Source organism: Panulirus ornatus, chromosome 34 (genome assembly GCF_036320965.1).
Source record: "Panulirus ornatus isolate Po-2019 chromosome 34, ASM3632096v1, whole genome shotgun sequence".
NCBI lineage: Eukaryota > Metazoa > Arthropoda > Malacostraca > Decapoda > Palinuridae > Panulirus > Panulirus ornatus.
Window position 1 is genome coordinate 1,375,430 of NC_092257.1, and position 21,355 is coordinate 1,396,784.

A 21,355-nucleotide genomic window follows, 5' to 3' on the forward strand; every position below is an offset into this window, starting at 1 on the left:
ATTGGTGGCCACACGACAGTGTTCCTCCCCCTCCTCCTCTCTGGTCACCCACCATAGGTCCCTCCCACCTGACCATCAGCAGCCAGATGTGCGAGACACAAACATGGTGACAGGTTACAACACACCACGCTTAAGGTGCCCCGACCTCGTGTACAGGGGATGTTTAAAGAGCAGTACGATCATTGACATCTGACTCCTGGGGCGACCATAGCCTTCCTTACGAGCACAATCGTGAAATCCTCCACTTGTCTTTTGCAAGTTTTCCATGTTTTTGTAACTGTTCCATCTTCATGGCGGCGGGTGTACAACACCTGAACAGCTCGGATTTGTATTTTTTTTTCTTTCGTGTTACTTCTTGTTTTACTTTGTAAACCTCACAGCCACAATTAGGTTGTTTTCTTTTGTTTATCAAACCTGCTCCAGTAGATATGTTGCTTTTACGTTGTAGTCCGCAAACCTCCAGGCTGGAGACCCTGTAACTTGGTAATATGAAAGACAAAATGACAGTTGACCAGATAAAAAGGTGTATCAGTTTTGTTAGCTCAGAATTTTCGGAGAATGTTCTTGTGGGATAGAAAACTAAGGAAATTGAATGGCAAGCTAAGATCGGGATGTATGTTCCGCGTCATTTCTCAATACCTTATTGATGTGAAGTACAACTAGAAATTTTGGGAAACCAGTTTTCTTGCTGTTTGTCCCAGTAAAAACAAAAACTCCGTCCTCAATTTATTTTCTGCACAAGAGTCAAAGAAACGTTGCTGCCAGAATCACAGGCGCCTCGTAACTGCCTTCACCATATGGGCCTAGCGTAGCTTGAACCAATCACAATGCAGGAGCTGATGATGAAATACTATTGGTCAGGTTCGGATGGTGCATTGGGAGACGTCCCACATATTATTGGTCGGGCAACCGCCTAGCCTCGGAAGAAGAGGCTATTGTTATATATTTATATTATTTTTCCTTTTCTGTATCATGTGATAACCTTTAGTTCAAGTCGGTTGGCTCGTCATGCGCGTATTTTGTACAGTTTTCGTAGAATTGACAAGACGGTGTTTTAAAAGATTGTTATATTTATAGGACAGTAAAATGAGAAATACGGATGAACAAGTATGGGTAGAGGGGGTTGCTTATATGGGTGGGAATCTTGGGGGTTAGATTGGTGGGGGAACTTGTACTGCAGATGTCATGCCATTGTCCCCAGGACTGTTCATTTTGGTGTAGGACGTTGGAGAGTAGGGAAGATCCGTTTCCAGTTGCCATGATACATGACAAAGTAGGCGAACACTATCGCAACACTTCTCCCTTCGTCGGATTGCGGTACGACGCCCGCTCCTTCAAAGTGCTAAACCACGACGTCGCGTCTTGTAATAGCAGTTGCTGCTTGCGAGATAATTTTGCATCCAAGCTGCTCTTCTGAATTCGGTGCCTTCAGGATATCAAATCTTGTGTTCTGCACGGTGATCAGCAACACATTTCACCCGGAAACAGCTAGCATCCCGTCCGAAATGTCGGATTTACGTCTTAATGAAGTGGAAACAATTAACGGTCCTAGAGGGCCTGACGACAGTTCTGTGGAGAGTGACAGTACATCTTACTTCAGTTACTTCAGTACCGAGCTTCATCCTTTTTCGGAGGTAAGATTGGCCGGAGTTAGCAATTTGCTGTCTGTCTCCGGAACATCTCAATACCTACCCTGCACTGGCGTCCCATACGTAGTTTAGATTTTGTTGTAACCCAGTCTGTTTCTGTATTCTTGTTGCTTTGTAGTTAGGTAAGCTATTTAGGCGCGTACTTTACGTAAGTCAAGATGTACATTCTAAATGTTCATGTATGAAATTTTTTATCCATAATCAGTTTCATTTCGTGAGATCTTGCGAGCAGAATAATATATTTAGCCCTAAACTGTAGATTTAAATCCCTTTGGATTCATTTATTTCTCTTGGCTTTGCAGATAATGGACGACACCAAGACTGAGATAAAGTACCCAAAGTTTCTGAAAGTGGGGGCCAGAAACAAGAAGGGTAAGTAAATGCACATATGTTGTGAATCGTTGTATAAGATCCCACCCCCTCCATCTCTCTCTCTCTCTCTCTCTCTCTCTCTCTCTCTCTCTCTCTCTCTCTCTCTCTCTCTCTCTCTCTCTCTCTCTCTCTCTCTCGTATTTGGTTTTATAAAATCACGGTCTACAGTGTTTGTGGCGTAGTGCAGAAAACATGGCATGCTTGTTTCAGAAAAGAATGGAAGAGGTTGCCGACAGATAGCAGGTTGTGATGATTTGAGATTTACGGTACCTTAGAAATTTTTATTTAGTTTAGTTACGGATGCTTGCATTATAAGCGCTTCCGGGTAGCGGGCTTAGTATTTCTCCTTATTAAAGAAACTTGCAGTGTACGTTTAACATATGGTAGTTTCATCTAAGGACATCTTATTAAAACCTGTTATGCCAAGTGCTCTCTTGAGCCTTGACATTGGTTGAACTATATAGTCATGTATTTTCGTGAATATTGAAAGATTCGCAGAATCCAGATCAAAGAAATTTTGCTCTTTACTGTCATAAGAGCATGGAGGTAGAGCGAGGCTACACAGCAACAATATTGGCTGCCTGGTTGGCACTGCGGGTAATGGAGAGGCCCCTACCGGCCTACTTCCCTGCTGTTTCTTAAGCGGGAGCGCAAGGAAACGCGAGACCACTGCCACATCAAGAATGGATGAAGGCAAGCAAATGTGAATATATATATCCCTGGGGATAGGGGAGAAAGAATACTTCCCACGTATTCCCTGCGTGTCGTAGAAGGCGACTAAAAGGGAAGGGAGCGGGGGGCTGGAAATCCTCCCCTCTCGTTTTTTTTTTTTTTTTTTTTTCCAAAAGAAGGAACAGAGAAGAGGTCCAGGTGAGGATATTCCCTCAAAGGCCCAGTCCTCTGTTCTTAACGCTACCTCGCTATCGCGGGAAATAGCGAATAGTATGAAAAAAAAATATATATATATTATATAATATATATATAATATATATAATATATATAATATATATATATATATATATATATATATATATATATATGTGCATGTATGTGTATGAGAGTGGAAGGATCTGCTTCCTGGCGCTACCTCGCTAACGTTGGAAGTAGCTTTCATGTTTAATAAATCCATCAATGTATACAGGTGTGTTTAAAATGCCCTTGCTGGAATGAGATCTTCCGTTCCTTGATTGATAGTGACGATTTTAGATACTTTAGGTATATAGTGATTAAGTACATTACTCGCGCAGGATATGATATCGTTCATTGTGTACGAGTAGGTAGGTTGGGAGGCATTGTTGTACATTGCCAGTATGTCACCGCGTAAGATTGTCATAATGGCGATCAGTTAGGTTGTCTCTGGCAGTAACAAAATACGCGCAATAACTTCGCAGCCTCACCTAAATTGTGTTCTTGCTTTGGTGCCGTAAGATCAGTTGAAGGCGATCTGTATCAGATGGTCTGGCTCTATTGTCAGTTCCTGCATTGCCCTGCAATTTACGTACACCTGGTTGATGGATGTTTGAGCAAATTCGTTCAGATCTTGGTGGTATGTGACTCCTGCTGGTTGAACGCTTTAGGGCCTGGCACCTTCTGATGAAAGTAAACTGTTACCAGAAGCACACCTTCAATTGGTGCAGTTGAAGGTATGAGGGGATAAGTGTCGACAGGTCATTGACTTGTCAAGATAACGATACATGTACCCAAATGTAACAGCAATGAATCATGTTAAAGTTGACAGGTGGGGACACCGTACATAAGTACATGATACTGTGCTGTTAAGTGAAACGAATGTGGTCGAACGTCACACATGTGTAACAAGGGGGCACACATTATTATACGCATCATTATTGCATTCTTTGACATAAACATATTTAAGAAAATTAAAGGTTTAATAGTACTTGGGTGTTGACCAAGTGGATATATCCTTTTTTGATCATCTTCCAGAAATGAATCTGCAGTATATCTGCAGCGTGTAAATGGCCAACAGCACTGGGCGTTTGACTTCATAGCTAGAAGAAAGGACAGACACGAGGAAATAATGTTGGACCTCGTACGTATGGGTAGATTCGGCTTATAGGTCTTATTTTGGCTAGTTTTTTTTTTTTATAGCAAACAAAAGAGTATGGGAATATGGTGCAAGTTTTGCAAAGGATTTTAGAACGTAAGATATATCATGGGGAGAAAGGATAAACGAGCTATATATTCAATAATAAAATGCTATATAAGTTTAGATTGAGATGATGTGATCTGAAAAGTCAGAATTTTGAAATGCATTAATTATTGATAATGCAACTAAATATTATAAATGCTTATGAATATGAAAACCAATTACTAGCAGTATTGTTACATCGGCACCGCACCTTACTGTGGATGTGTACCCATTTTCAAAATGAACTATGCGTAATTACTCTTTGGCAGGAACTGCATAGAACAGGTGGCAGCTATTGAGTAGAAAGAGCTACGTGCACTTCTTGGCGACAAAGTAGGGTTTTTGCGGTTTTCTAAATTTTTTTCCGTCCCACTTGTAACAAGCAAGACTGGAAGTCGTTTTAATTTTTAACCATTTCGTAAATGTTTTCAGTAAAATACTATTTCTGCTGCTGCAATATTTTTGTACGTGTAGAAGTATCAGTTGAACGTATACGCCTACAACACTGGTGTGCCCAAAGTTAGTAACATCGGTGTGAAAAGATAGATTAAGTAAATGTGTAAGATTATGAGAAGTATGGTTGACACAGTCTTAAGGACTGACTTGGTCAGTTGACAAATAGCGTGGTACCCTTTTCTCTTAAGGCTCATAGCACAGATACATCGTGATAACTCCTAAATTTGTGTTTGGTACGTTGCATCGCAATTAGTTACATGGCCTTCTGTCATCTGCCTATCAAGGTATGTTAAATGATTGATATAGTGGTAGTAAGTTTGCAAATTTAGTGAAAGTGAAACTGTGTGTCCATAACTAATGTACATGTTATTTTCTAGTTTTTTGCTGAAGCTGTGATTTCGTTATTTTTTCACAGTAAATGACTTTATTGACAAAGGTAACATTGTCCGACTTCAGTAACTATATATATATATATATATATATATATATATATATATATATATATATATATATATATATACTTTGAAGTAACAAGTCATCCACTTTTTCACTGATTTGTACTTACTCTTTTTTGACGTGGACGCTTGTACGTTTGAGACATTTTCTCAAGTTGTCTCCATCTTTATTTGTTTATCCTACTTATCCTTGCCTGTGTTATAGATTTTGAACTTCAAGTCCAGGACACGAGAAATGTAAGGAACTATATTGTTTTTGAGTTAGTGTTGATGCTTAAAACAGCTGCAATCTATGGTTGCATCCCCTCCGTTGGCATGACTAGCAAGATCTGTAAAATATCAAGTTCATATATATGTACAGTCATTTTAAAGACATTGAGAAATATTCATAAATGTTTCTCATTCTTAAAGAATTCATTGAATAATTCCTTTCAATTGTGTGAATTAGTCTAGGCCATGCAGTGCACTTGATAGAAATCGGACGAGTGTGGGAAACCAATGGCGATAGAGTTCTCACGAGTAGGGAAGAGGTTAAATCTGTAGAAGCCACAGTTTCTCTTGATACCTCATGTTAGTGGTAGGAAGCAGTGCCTAGAGTGTTTCTGACATTGTACGCCTTGATGCATGGTGGAAATTTCATGGCATGTTATTGATGGAACTAGATATGACGTAAGGCGAATATTCAAGACGGATGAGAACCAAGCGGCCTTGTGCTTGGGTGTTTGCAAGATGTGGGATCCCTTGGGCACCGGCACGGCCCCCTTCGTGGCATATACTTGCTACTCGCCACAGGATTCGTCGCCATTTCCTCCTTACCAGGCATCATCCGGGTATCTGGAGAAGCGGTTTGCTGACTGGATGTTTGGTAAGTTGACAACACTGGTGCAGTCGGAGACGTTGCTCTTCCACTATAAGGCATCGGGAAAGTTGTGGCTTTTGTTAACCTTAGTAGGATGGCATCTTATAGGACCAGTGGTATACTTCAATGACACTAGAGGGCTCACTGGTAGAATAAGGATACCAGAGGGGATCCATTGGTAGATCAGGGATACAAGACTGGTTCCAGTGGTAGGTAGGGACAAAGACTGGATCCAATGGTAGGCTAGTGACACTACGTGACAGACCAGTGTTATTTTAGGGTTGACCTCAGTATCAGCAGCTGATTACTGGTTTCCTTGTCGGAAAGAGGTTCCTGTGTATTATACTGACTTATATTAAAAAGTAAAACATATGAATTTGCTGCTGTCTAGTTTAGTATGGTTTAGAACAGGTAGTTATAACCAGGGAGAGAAGGTGCTGGACTTGTTATGACGATCGCTATACTTAGGCAGACGTTGACGTTATTAGATGTCATCATAGAACCTGATGAAATATCCCATGACCAAGATGGCGCAATTGGTTTAAATGATATTATGCCAACATTGTTATTGTTGGATCTTATTTCTGAACATTATCCACTTGGGGATACGTCGAGTAAATAAATGTTAGGTTTGGGAGGACTGATAGCGGAGCTGCCGGCTGAGGGTTAGATAAGGATATAATTTTGCCTTTTTCCCTGCACTTCAGGATGGAGAAGGGAAGAGATCTCCAATGATCTAGCCCAACTTAGAAGAAAAGTGTTTATGCCAGTCGGATTTTTTTGTTTTTGTTTGCCATTTCCAGTTTGAGCGAAATAGCGACAGGAACAGATGACTGAGAGAACCTTAGAGGCACCTAAGGTAAGATTTTATAAATTATGAATTCCATAAACTTTTCATTCGTTTAGTCAATAAATGCAGCATCAGGATGGTGCAAGGAGGAGGTAAACTATTACCCTATACCATGGTAACCAGCTGGATGGTAGATTAAGCACTGTTTTACTGTTCCTTCAACCAGGTAGAATTTCATCAGGAAAGATGAACCAAATGGAATTGAGCTTGGTAGGTCATGCAGCAAAAGTCATATAATTCCCTGTGATTTTTTTTTCACCCACATGAAGGCCTTTGTATTGGGGAGTGATCATCATGGTGGTTGATTGCCCTTATTTTTTGGGAAAATCAGGATGTAATGAAGTCCATAACGCTTTAGTTGATCCTGCGTATCCTTTGCTTTGTAACGGCGTAAGGGATGCAGAGGAGTTGGTGCATGAAAAACTTCTCCTGCAGTGGTGCGATAAGTAAGCGGCATACGGGCGAAAACGTGGTCTTTAGAACTAATTTGCGCGCGTCTTGCCAGACTCTTAAGGCTGATACGTTACTGGAATAGTCGTTTTTGCTTTCTTGAGCAGCTTCCACTTCCCACCGTGCATGCCCACCCCGCTACCGTCTCCCCCTGGCCTCATGGCGCTCTGCGTGAGAGCCACCTGACAAGACAGACATCAAGCGTTCCCTGTAGAAAGGGGAGAGCCCCAACGCGAGATGTAATAGCTTGAGCAGGGGCGCGTTCTGTTGAATATTAACCACAACAGGGCACTTGAGCTGTCAAGAGGCGGGTGTGATACATTAACCCCCCAGATAATGAGTCCGGTGTGTCCGCAGCCGCCACGCTCTGCCTTTGGAACGAATCTTTCCCACCGGCCGCACTCGCTTCCAACTTTCTTGCTCTGATTTTACTGGTGGACGTTAGTTGTATGAGTATGGTATAATTTTCTGCGGGAAATTTGATTAGTCGTACCGTGGCTTGCCATTCATCATTGGTTATTGCACCTAGGAGAAGGGAAGGCGTACTCTCACGAGACGTGTCCAGTGCAAAACTCGTACAACACTCTTGGTGATAAATAGAGCAAACGCAGAGCTTCGTTACCAGTTCTCCCGTACAAACATTTCTCTGGCCTGTGTGCTGTTGCTTAGACATGAATGATGTAGTGTCGATCCTTGTCAACTATTCGCGAGACTGAAAAACAGCATAGTGGAAGTACCTATATGACACGTGTTATCTTCTATTTGATGGCCAGCCTTATGTCATGTGGAGTCGTTTAGCTTCACTTTGTTTCTTTCCCAGAGAAGACGACAGTACCAAGGAGGGGCAAGTTGATCATAGAGGCATGACCAGTGAAACATTGAGCATCTGAGCACTACAAAATTAGAGCAATCCGTTTCAATCGTCGCACAGTGTAAAAGGTTCAGTGTTAGTGTTTTTGTGTGTAGGTGATAGTCGCCTTCATGTTTTTCACTGCCTCCCCCACAGTACACGTTACTTCAAGTGAATGTTGCGTGCTTTGGTCTTGGGAGGTAAGATCTTGGCTGATGCACGTGGCTTTGTATCAACAGGTGGCTGAGCCTGCGCTTGGCCTTCAAGTCGGTTCTCACGTCAGTCGCAGCCTAGTCCTATAGGCAGTCGCCCACCATACAGTCTGCAGTACTTATGCTTGCCGGCAGGGTGTTTCACTACACCCGGTTGGTGAATTATCGGAAATCTGGACTACGAGGAATTTAGGAATTGATAGCCCTCGCTGCTTCTCGTATACATTTATCTGATCCTTTGGATTGGTTGCGTCCGGGATCACGATGGCGTAGGAAAGGAAAATATTGGTATGTGTGTGCCACAGCACTGATAACAGTACTTTGGCTCGCCGATTGCAGATATACTTCTACGCTGAGCTATTGGTGTTTAGAGAGAAAATATTGGTGTACGTCTGTGGTGAGAGCTACAGTCAGGAGGGTTGGTGGGTTGGTACAAGGGCCTCACGTGTGGTTTGTGTAAGAGTCCATGTGTGAGTGTGTGTAGTGGAGCGGCGCGAGTGTGATACCAGTGGAGGTTGTGTTCCCTTGGCTGCCCCGCTGCAGCCAGTACTGTTCCTCGTCTCGGCTGGTCGGGTGTGGGTCCTGGCACTCCACACCTTAGGGGACGACATACACCGCCGCGCGGGTCCTTATCCAAGATTTTGTGGATTTACCAAACGGTATAAAAAGGCCTTCCGCGCTATCTGGATGGACTTAGGAATTAGTACTGCGTATGATGAGTGTATACCGGACTTTGGATTATGTGATTTTATCAGTGCCCTGTGTTACCGCAAATCGATATACAGTATATTGGACGGAAGGAACACTGTTATATAATAAACTCTCGAAAAAAAGATCGGAAGTTAATTAAGGGGTTTCAAGTCTAGATTGATTTAGAAATGGCCCGTTGCTGAGAAAGCATTGCTTTTGATAATTTGATTATATAATTCCGGTTGTGCAGTTTGTTGACTGAAAGGTACAAGTGCTGCTACTGATATGGCCTGCGAGACTTCCTAACCATAAAATAAGAAAGTCGAAGCTTTTCCTCTTCTCTTACCTATTTTATTTATTGGGAGGTGGAACAGCAATGTTATTCCAACATGCGTATGTTTTCGTGTAAAGTGTTTTCCAGCCAAGTGTTGATGCATGTTTAGGAGAAACGTTTGATTGATCCTAATGGTGAATTGGTTGTCCAGCACCATAAAAAACGTTCCACTGTAGACCACGTGACAAGACAAGAATTTAACTGCATTGAATAGGTTTTTGATTTAAAGGCTTATCGCTGGTTTTGCATGCTGGTGGTGATTGCTGGAGCTGTAGTTTCAGTGAGAGTTGATCGGTTGGTTGGAAATGTTGGCCAGAGCTACATCTTCAGCGCGGCAGATTAGGAGTTTGATTAAATCGTTATACTGTATGTGTTGACCATAAGTGTAGAACCATTGTTGTGGCAAGACCCATATCTACACTTCACTCGTAATATATATCGTCTGTAACGTTGTCAGTTTCAGCTGGATGATAGTTTGGCCGTTGGTCTCGGGTCTATTCGACCACCCGCCAGTTTCACACCACCATATTTCGCAACGTTGGCCGTTACTTTACATAGGTTGTCAAATTCTTTTCACGGGAGGGGTCACGTTTCTGTCTGTTGTAACACTTAAAATGTGAAGACTTGTGGGCGCTGTATGTCATACCGTTTAGATTGATTTGTGCCTATAACTCTGCAAATTGATTATGCACCCCATGCTCATCCTGTGAGCTGTGAAATATGTAAAGTAAAGCATGTATATTGAGAAAGTAATAAGATCTGCAGATTACATGATGTAACTGCTAGATTAAGGCTAGGCTATAGGTACTATTGGCGACTTGGCCTATATGGAGATCTTAATCATGTGAATTGTACAGTTTGGTGTCAAAGATTTGGACTCAAACTGGAACACTGTCTAAGAACGTGAAAAAGTTTTTAGGGGTAGATTTAAATAAACTGGAAGAAATGTCACAACACCTTATTGTTAGAAATAAGGAACCTGAAACTTTAATTTTGTATTAATTTTTTTTTACATCTAGTCGATAAAGCTTGCAATATATGTTTTGTGCCTTTAAGAGTGTGGCCGGCCATCCAAGCTTTTGTGTCGTTAGCATGGTGGACATCGCACAACTTTCCGTCCGTTGTCGCTAGACACTAGCCTTGTCTTGCTCATAATCTGAGAATTGTATTTTCCGGAATATTGCTTCATATAAGACTGTTTAACCCGTAAATTTTCTCTTCATAACTTCAAATTATTTGATCATGAAACTTTAGAGTGATTTTCAATGTTCACAATATTTTTCACGAGGATTTCATTGCCACTAACTATGCAGCACTTTAGGCCTCGCATTTCTCTTGGAACATTCTTTATCTGTTCTGTTAGCTTGTATTGTGGATAATCCTCCTGGAACTAAGCCATCCTTGGTAATGTTTCTTCCTATAGCGTGACGTCTGACAGAGCTGCTGGGCTGTGTTCAATACTGGGTTTATCTTCCTTAGAATTGCAATACATCTCATCATCCAGGGCATCCTCCACCTCTCCGTATTATTATTATTATTATTATTATTATTATTATTATTATTATTGTTAGTATTTTATTTTGGTGAAAATATGGGAAGTGTGAGGTAAGAACGTTTTATATCGAAATTTCTTCAACTCCCCCTCTTGTTATGCTGGCGAAAGTCCCAACAAGTGAATAACTTGTCGGTTTCATCCTATTTATGCTCGATTATTTGTGTACATGTATTATATTATTATTCTATGGATGTTTGTGTTGTTGATGAAGCGTGTGGAGCAGTCTTATATTTATGATGTGTAGAGCAGTGATCTTGTACTGGTGACAGCGTGTACAGCAAGGGTTTATAATGGTGATTGATAGTGTGGAGCAATGGTTTTGTATTTGTTACATAGTTGTGTCACTCCTGCCGCTTACTGCAGGCCAATTCCTTTGAAGTCGTGTCACACCTCCAGTCACCCCACATGGAGGCGTGCTGTTCCTCTTAATACCTCATATACCTCTCTCTCTCTCTCTCTCTCTCTCTCTCTCTCTCTCTCTCTCTCTCTCTCTCTCTCTCTCTCTCTCTCACGCGATTTGGCCACATCATCAGGCACAGGACGTCAACTTCAGTAATTTCAGTGTCTCATCTAAACCCCCCCCCCCCCCCCCGTTTCTCTTGGGACGCAACATGGAAGTGGGTATGGTTGATTGGATGTGTGTGTGTGTGTGTGTGTGTTCCCCAGTAGTGGAGGGTTTCGTGGGCCATTATCGGAGCCGGATGGGGGACCTCATGATGGCGATGTTGCCGGTTCCGGCACGGGTGGAGGACTGAGCCGAGTGTAAACCAACAAGTTAGGAATCCATACAAAGGTGCGGTTGTGCGGGCGGCTGGTAGGCTCCAGACGGGCGGTAATTGAAGTGATCAATTCGGGTCTTGTGCGGCCGCTTGACTCCGGCGCCGTGGCTCGACAACCAACGTCTCCCCTCCTTAAATATTTTCTGGCTGAATGCGTGATTTCCTGGCAGGGGATAATCTCTTTACACTTTGCCACCATTCTTGGGGTATAATGGCCTAACCTTTAATCAGAGCCTGAAGGGTCAGGTTTAGATAGAGACCTAATCATCGGTCATGCACAAGGGGTGAAGCAGGATATGCATGTATGCGGAGGTGAGGAGCTGGCGTGACTCGTACGGTGGTTGGTGGATTCCGTGCATTGACGCTCTTAAGGTTTTGAGTGCCTAGAATTCAAATAAGAATGTTTCCTGTTGCAGTATATTTGATGTTTGGTTGTTACTGAAGAACGGATGTAGATCTTTGCTTCTGTATTAAAGCGAACGAAAGGGAAGGAGGATGAAGAGTTGGAGATCTCGCTGTGGATTTTTTAGAAGAGCTTGTTCCTAATAAGTATATCCTAGGAATTGAGTGATACAGTGGTTTATGAAGTCGTGAGTTCGTGTGTATACAGACCGGAGAACCGATACGTTGTGAGGAAGGTGTGGTCATCGGGATTGGGGTTTTAGTGTTTTCGTTAAGTCTTTGGCATGGATTTTTGCGAAACTTGTCTAGTTCGAATGCATGATGTGACGAAGTTTATCATTTGTACGTTGTCTTGCTCGTTCATAAATACGTAGACACAGGAAAAAAAGGTGCTTGGATGAGATGGCATCTGGTTATATATACCTAATTGAAAATGTCTTGAAAACCCCAGCACAGGCAGCTGGAGTTCGATGGATTAGGTAGCAAACCAGTGAGAAAGTTTTTGTAGTTCTTGTATGGAAATGATGGACGGTCGTCCTTTACTACAGACAAGCTTGGTCTGACTGATTAGAATGCCTATAGATAACCTTGTGATTAAGATTGGTAATGTAAGGGACAACATTGATTCGCAGGAAAGATCTTGTCTTTATTGTATGTAACTCATTCAAATTGTCAGCTGCTCACAAATCATTTCAGTTATAGCATGGATGAAAAATAAGTGGCTAGGTATAGGAAACTTTGAGTTATTTAAGGTTAAGCAATACTTAGATCGAGACGACCAAGTTGGTTGTAAGAACGGTGACACCTAACCTCGTCAGGATCTCGAGTACCCGTGCTAGGCTGGTAGTAAGGGCGGCTACTATAACAAATCGGAATATTCCTATCGGTTTTTTTTTTTTTTTTTTTTTTTTTTTGTGTGTGTGTGTGTGGCGGGGGGAGGAAGGGAGCGAAAGGCAGTGGAGCGTGTTCAGATTGAGGAATGCTATCACATAGTCCCTTAAAAAAAGCTCCATGTTAAGACCAATTACATTTTATGGAGTGATTTTTACCGTAAGATGAAAAGAAAAATGAAAAATATTTTTCACATGTAATTACAAGATTTACCTCTTAATTAATCATGGAGAGATGGTTACATTTTCAAGCAAAAACGGGGGCTTGTTTCCCCTACCCCCTTTTTTCCCCTTCCTTAGAGCTTCCCCTCCAACGCTCTCCACCAGCATTGGAGAAGAAAATTAAGAAGGAAACCCGTATCCAGCGAGCAGTCAGTCTCCCCCTTTTCTTCAGTATAGTCAGCGGTGTGAGTTGCTTGGCTGGGTGTCATGGGGCAGCCTGTGCTGGCCTGAGTCCCGTAGTGTAGTAACCTCCGCACATGTATCAGCTGCCGAGGGTTAGGTTAGTTAAGGTTATGCGTCGTAACTGCGACTTGTTGTTAGTCGATGTCAGTCACAATGAATAAGGGAGTTTGTTTGGAAGGGTGGACGCTCAAACCTTGCTCCGGAAGACTAACGTTTGTCGCTGTTTTTGTGAGTTTATTCTTTCATGGGTGAATAAGCGGGAAATAGAGAATGCGGACAGCAGATATCAATTTAAAATGATGGTGGAGGCGGCTAAAGAGATGGGGGGGCCCCCAACTGATGTAGACCACCTTCCCGGTCCGGTAAAGATTAGTAATGGTCACAAGGTTCGTCCACTGGGTGACCTTGCAGTTAGAGCGCGGAACTTAACCTGCTGATGTACTCTCCTTAATGACATTCCTTTCATAACGTTAATGTCGGGTGTGTGAAGTATTACATTTTCATTCATCACAGTGGGTGTTTTATGTATTTTTTCTCCCCACTGAGCGATCGTTCAAAAATGTCGCCAGTTCTTAAGTTTATGTGATGGTTTATTACCCATCTAGTTAGATTTTCCTGTATTTTCGCTGTAATTTGAATTTATCGACTGCCCTGGTAGTAGGAAATCATACAAATATCAATTCTGATGAGTGGAAATATTTAATTTGCTTGCATATATGGCGAATTTTTGAAAACAATAGTCGGCAGAACAGCGTATAGGCTGCATTCTCATCAAACGAGTCGAGATAATACAGTCATTTGACTCGGTCAAATTGACTCTTCCCCTTTCACATAGAAATAGTCGAGAAAAGTGACTGTCGGCGTCCTGTCAGATGTCAGAAGGTAGGACACATGCACTCTAGAATTTCTTTTTCTGTGTATTGGGCGGCTTAGGAGGAAGAGGAACAATGTGGGTGCATAAACTCTCCACCAAAAGACCTAATATAATATTGATAATTTAATCAAAATATGCGTATCTAGTAATTGTGTTTATGTAATGTACATTTGTTAGTACTGGGTGATTAAACTCGTGTGAATTATTTGTCTTGTAAAACAAAAAATTATTTGTCTTGTAAAACAAATCATATCTTAAGTGCTGAGATGACAATCTGTTTCCGATCTCTAGGGTCATAGAGAGCAGGACGCACCCGGACAAGGTTTGTTATGTCTTCCAGCTGCATGACATGACAAGGCTTCCACCACAACTGAATCTCGATTACCGACGAGGTGTGTGGGTAGTGTTGTTGGGGCTGATGGTAGAGGGTTGGGTGCAAGGACAGCTGACGGGGAGGAAGGATGGGAGAGTATGGTGTATGGGCAATTGATGGGGGGAGGGGGGGAGCAAGGATTGGAGAGTCTGGTGTTGGGGCAGTTGACGGGGGAGGAAGGATGGTGTAGTGGCAGTTGACGTATTAGGAAAGATGGGAGGTTGTGTTGTAGGGACACGGGAAGGAGGCGTCATCAGTGATGGGTTGTGGCGTTAAGATCAAATGGATATGTATGTGAGGGATTTGGGGGAATGTAGAGTGTGGGTGTGTGGTGGTGGGGCGCCGGGCACAGAGGACCTTACAGCCTTCACAAGGCAACCATTATGTCCCCGACCTCGCTCCTGGCGCCCACCAGCCGCACCATCACTAACCTGCCGTAGGGAAACCATGCCCCTAGCCACGCCTGTCTTTGTAGGAGGGGGTAACATCATGTCCCAGGCCACGCCTGCCTCAGTAAGAGGTACACCACGCCCTTGGCCACGCCTGCCCCAGTAGCAGGAGGGACACCACGCCCCGGCCACGCATAACCGGAGGGACGCCACGACCCGGCCACGCATAACCGGAGGGACGCCACGCCCCCGGCCTCGCCTGCCGCATAGCCGGATGGACGCCACGCCCCCGGCCACGTCTGCTGCATAGCAGTAGAAACGCCACGCCTGCCGTAGTAGCAGGAGGGACACCACGACCCCGGCCACGCCTGCCGCAGTTACAGTAGGGATACCACGCATCCTGCTATTTTTACTGCATTAGCTGAAGGACACCAAGCCCCCGGCTACGACTGCCGCATTAACAGGAAGGATACCACGCCCCCGGTCACGCCTTTTGCGTATGAGGGACGCCACGCCTGCCGTAGTAGCAGGGCGATACCACGCTTGCTACATTAGCAGGACACTACTCCCCCGGCCACGCCTGTTGCATTAGCAGGAGGGACGCCACGCCTGCCGCAGTAGCAGGAGGGACGCCACGCCCCCGGCCACGCCTGCCGCAGTAGTAGGAGGGACACCACGCCCACGGCCACGCCTGTCGCATTAGCAGGAGGGACACCACTCGTGCCGCAGTTGTAGGGAGGTGCTACATTAGGAAGGTGCGCGACTGTTAGGTTGGGCTTCGGGTTTGCCTCGTGTTTTGTAGGTCATGGGCATCCACCTGTTTGGGACCTTGTGCATGACCTGCTGCATGGTTAGCCAAGGTTTTATATCAGGTCTTACGTGGTTAACGTCAGCTGCTTATTGAGATGACCAAAGTGGACCAGACGAGCGTGATTTCAACACAGGCAGATCGCTATCAGAGATTATTATATAGGACTTGTGGTTGACATTGGGAAATACTGATAAGAATTTTAGGAATTCCTGATGGGCAAAGGCGAAATGCAGCTGGAGAACAGGGTTGTAAGAATAGTTTCGATGGAGGGGTGGGGGGGGGGGAGGTAGTGATTGAAGAGAACAGGTTTAAAGTTTCAGCAAGCTTTTATGTTTAAGACGAGCAACACCGGGTGGGGGAGGGGATATTGGCCACGAAGGTGGGAAGCATGTGGAAAAAGATCCTTAGTAATTAAGCCACACTAGTAGGGTCATCTGGTGGAAAGGAGGGTCTCAAGTAATAGTTTTAACCCGGCAGAAAGGGTAAGCGTGCAGCCTCACATTGCAGGTTCTCCCCACGCTAGCAGGGGATGTAGACCAGGGTGGTTTTAGTGAGCTGGATGTAGAGGGTTGGCCGAGGGTTCGGGGCTTCTCTGGAGCTGGATACTTTTCTGGAATGGACGGGTTAGGCTGCCAAAACAGATTCATTGGCATGAGTGGGCTACCAAAACTGCTTTGGAAAAGATTTAGCAATAAGTGCGACCTCACTTGCTATTTATGTCCAATTGATACAACAGTAGACTGACTTATAATACGTGTGTGAGATAAAAAAAAAAAAAAAATCATTGCTATCAGTCGACAAGGACTAATATTTTTCTGGAAAATAATTACTGTAAAGTGGAAAACAACAGTTTTTTAATGGGTCCGTATTCGATAAGAGGGGTGAAGCAGTGGGACTGTGGGCGTTAATGTCGTTAGCTGTAGAGATGTTCATATTTCGTGAAGGCCGTACAGTGTCGAGTGATTTGGGATGGCCATATTATCCTGTTTGGTATTGTTTTATATTTAGTCACTGGTCTTTATCATCGAGACCAATACTTGGATATCCTTTAGGTAATTGTATCTATATATTTTTTATTACAAGAGTATGGTCGTTGGACAACCCACCGACGGAAAGTGTGGAAACCGTGAAAAAAAGGGTTAATTAATTTAAAGTAGAAATAGACAAACTAGTTTGCTGAGTTTTGATGAGAAAATGTGACTCTGGCAAGCAGTAATTTCTAGGAGGGTGAAACATCTTTCTGGCATGACTTCGACATAGTCATGCCCAGCACTCTCCGAACGGCTGCAGTCCACAATATATTATTATTGGGGAATGAAATTGTACTAAGTATGGAGGAGGTAAGGAAGTTTATAGCGGTTTTATAGATTTATTCTGGTAACTTGGAGTTTGAGGTAAAACTATGCTTGTATAGAAAAAGAAATGTAAATAGTCAAGATAAACCTATTGTTGAGGGTAGCCACTTGAATGTCAAGGAAAGTACGTCGTATGGTACTAGGTAGTGCTAGGCACGGGGCAGTTCATTATCTTAGCTGTGTGCAGATAATCAAAGGTTGTTGAAACTTACATAAGATTACGCGTTGCTGATAAGACTGAAGACGAATTCTTGGATGATAAAAGGTAGTTGGGATGCGCTTTGTATACATCACTGACTAGTCTTGAAGATCTTTTAGCATGGTGGGCAAGGGTGGTGGTGATGCGTAGTAACACACACTACTCTGGTTATAATGATTTTAGTGAAATGGCAAATTCTTAGTATTTAAGGCGATTTCGAAAAACTATCCCCTTTGCTTCGTGAAGTTCAAATGAGTTTGAAAAGGGATGAAATTTGATTCGGTTGCCATGGTGGATGAACATCTTGAAATTGTGGATTTGATCATAATGATTTTTTGTGACAGTTTCTTGGATGATGATCAGTGAATCTTGTTTTATGTGAACTAGCAATGGGAACAGCCCAATCGCATAGGAGCCATACTCTTGCCGACGTAATTTTATTGATGTCTTGATATCCATCTGCTATTGAAAAAGGTACGTGTTATCCCTGCGTTCTCCAAGAAGTTCAGTAAAGCCCTAGTTTAGGAAGTGGCTCATGAAAAAAGATTATCAGCTGGCACTTAGGACTGTGGGAAGTAGAATGGCAAAGCAAGAAGAGATTCTTATGGAACAGTTTGTGAGTGTGGAATACTCAGAGCCTTGATACTGCCCTTGGAATAAGAATCATCCATTCTCCACCATGATGGATATATTTGCTGGAGATATTGAGATCGACTTGCCTCCTGATGATGAATATGGTAAGTACTTAATGCACTTCTCTGGTGATTCAGAATGAACGCTGAGGGAGCGTTGCTTGGCATCAACTATGCTTAATCCTGCATGTTTTTATTTCTGTGCATCAGTACAATGTAATTCAACTGAGAGTACTTCTGATATTGATAAGACGGTGAAAGAGAGAGTCAGGATTGAGGGGTTGGAACTTTTCGTAGGATACTAGGATGCCTGTGGTCATGTTTGAATATGTACATAGTAATCAGGACCAGATGAAAGCATAGATCAGTTAGGCCGTGTACTAGTAGGGCCCGGCGCCCTCAGCACTACAGCTTCTTAAAAGCATTTATTCTTTTTTCATGGGTTTTGTTTTTCTTATGAGTAATGTGTTTTATATTATTAAGCACTTCAAAATTGTTTTAAAGAAATCTGGATTTTTTCTCATGCCTACTTTATGGCTTCTCAACACCCTCTCTCTCTCTCTCTCTCTCTCTCTCGACTTTTATTGTGGCCTTCGGCCATCTACCTCTACCTCATAATCCGGTCCTACCCGTAATCTACACACATTTTCCTGGATTTGTGGTACAGGACACATTCAACACTTCTTTGAATGAAGACATTCAGATAGGGCATTCTTGTGGACACGGATACCGTGGACAGGCATGGAGAGTTCTTATCAGTTGCACACATCACAAAGCTGGAAGACACTTTCCTTGGGGAAATGAAGGATTCTTGTGTACCGGTATGCTTTCTTATCGAAGCTGTTACTTTAACGTTTGTAACCCAAGACTCCTCAGTCATGCATCTGCCATGTCATTGTATTTACAGTGATGTATGATTCATGTTTTAATTAGATAAATCCAATCCCAGAAGTTACAATTCTTAAAGAAGTATCTGTCGAGTTTTAGTAACTTTAAAGTGCTCACAGCAACTATGTGGTTGGTAGTTCCGTAAGTTGAGCTTCAACAGTCATTTAGGTCAGTAAACATTTTTCATAATCCGGAGAAAAATAGATTAGTAACTGTCAGAGAAAAGAATAGGTCATTAAGGTAACCATTTTTGTGCTCTCTGTGCTTTGACACTATGCTGAAGGTATCGAGGAGCAGGGTGATAAATCTTTACTTGTGTTGTCTAAGGGAAATTACATTTATGATGATATAAGAGGTAAGTTAATCATAACTCAGAGGTCTACTTGAAAGCCACATAGACAGTGAACTGTGCATTTCTTTAGCATAAGGTTTGATCTTGCATGCTGCATTTTATGGGTCGTTTGTTTTTACTAACTGATAATTGAAACTTTGAAAATGTCTGAATTTGCACCATTTTCCATCCCTGCCATTTATTTTAGTTTTACTCATGAAGGATAAAGTCATGTTTCAGAAGTTTCGAAAACAGAACAGTTTCCAGGTATTATGGAGGCTGTTAAAAGGCAGCAAAGATTATATTGAATATTTGTATTAATTCCTATTGTGACTTCAAGTACTAATTGCAGACCCACATGTACGGGTAGTGGGGTCTCAAGATGCTGTACGAGTTGCTGGCGCTTTGGTGAGACAAGAGTTGGAACCTCACAATAAAGTTACCATGAAGCTTGATGTGTCCTGGATGCATCATTCCCACATCATTGGCAAAGGAGGCAACACAATTCAGCCAGTTGTCAAACGAACAGGTAATATTTAATACATCCATTGTTAACATTTTTACTGCTGGACCTTGCTTAACAATAGGGTTATGTTCCTGGAGATCTATTGCTGCAGCTATACATTGTCTCAGAGCAATTGAAATCAGTGTTATAAAAGTGATTACATTCATAAGCGAAAATTTTTGCAATCTAACGTATATGGATATACCTGAAACTGCTTACTGTGGTATACCACATATTCATGCCATGATTAAGGCTATATTTAATGGAAACATACAGAAAAACAGGTTATGATGAGGGCTTGAGGTGTTGCTGGAGTAGGATGATTACTGGGAGGTGTGAGGAATGCATGAGGCTTGTTTACATCATCCCTTGAATTATCTGATTTAACAGCTTTTGCCACATCACAGATATCTAGTTGAAAATTGAATCTGCCATATCTGCCTCAGGGTAAAATATATAGGCATTAAGTCTTTAGCCAGATGTCACATAAATCAATACTGCCTTGTAAATTGGACCAGATATAGAATAGATCTACAATCCAATGCCTTTCATGCCATTACTTGAATTTTGGGTGATCTTGTGATGGTGATTCGAGGCACTTAAGGGCCCCATATACAACAATTACTTGTGAGTTCTTCAGTTACCCATCAGCCTTGACATGGGTAAAATGTTACAGTAGATTTCTTTAATAAACAAAGAGTTCATCAACTTCTTTTCCATCCAAGAAAACGTGTCTGTCATGGCATGGTTTACTTGCACATATTTGCTGCTTGTAATGAAATTTTTTTTGGGGGGTCATACGTTTTGTGTGCATACTGTAAAGAACATTACCTAAAAGTACTTTACCTCCTTGGTCAATATGTATCCTGAAGGAAAAACCGATTCTGTTATATCTGGTACACTCACGGCACAATCTTTGTACTAATGTTCTCTATAATATCTCATGATTTTTTCCTTTAATGTGTGGATACAAGATAGTTCTAGGAGAGACGAAGAAATGGCCATGTTTGCCCACATTCACCCTTTATGTCATGAGTAATGCACAGAGACCTCTTCCCCCTATCCACAACTAGGACTCGCAAACCTTTGCATGATTTCCTTGACTGCAGATATGCCTAGATTCATGCCATTAAGAGCTTTTCCCCCCTGTATACCTCATAGACATTGATTCACTTTTATCTCATTCACACTTTACATGCTCTTGCATTTTTTCTTCATTCTTGTTTGCAGTTTCCCTTGTAAGCAAAGTACCAGGAACAGATTTACCTCATTTGTTAACTTCTACCAGCATGTTCATCAATTTTAGTGAGTTCCATTAGTATTACCTGAATTGCTAATAGTTTGTTGTGAAGGGCTGGCTTACTGAAAGATTTCTAACATCTATCTTTGATATTTATATACTTTAAAACACAGTTCAGAATTTATGGTTTGCCAGTGTGTGGATTATATCTCCCCGGCCATTTTCCTCTAATATGAATGTTGTACTTAGTTTTATAACTACATTTTCTGTTTCTTCGGTATTATAGTGATGTGCAGGTTTTGTGTAAATGTGTACAGACTTGTGCTTCCAGAGATAGTTGTAAACAAATGAAATGGTATAAGGGGATAGGGGAGAAAGAATACTTCCCATGTATTCCCTGC

General features: G+C 42.4%; 1 protein-coding gene across 7 annotated transcripts in view; it reads left to right on the top strand.

Moving 5' to 3' along the window:
- The window catches only part of BicC (protein bicaudal C), a 95,988-nt gene that overhangs the window by 17,781 nt on the left and 56,852 nt on the right, over positions 1-21,355 (top strand). For 5 of the 7 annotated variants that reach the window (XM_071682166.1, XM_071682167.1, XM_071682164.1 and 2 more), the window contains exons 3-4: positions 1,952-2,021; positions 19,562-19,738. In XM_071682166.1, the coding sequence (XP_071538267.1) occupies positions 1,952-2,021; positions 19,562-19,738 (247 nt within the window). Of the gene's footprint in view, positions 1-1,951; positions 2,022-8,822; positions 8,962-17,494; positions 18,096-19,561; positions 19,739-21,355 lie in introns of those variants that run through there. The other 2 variants (XM_071682170.1, XM_071682171.1) reach the window with 2 other exon arrangements.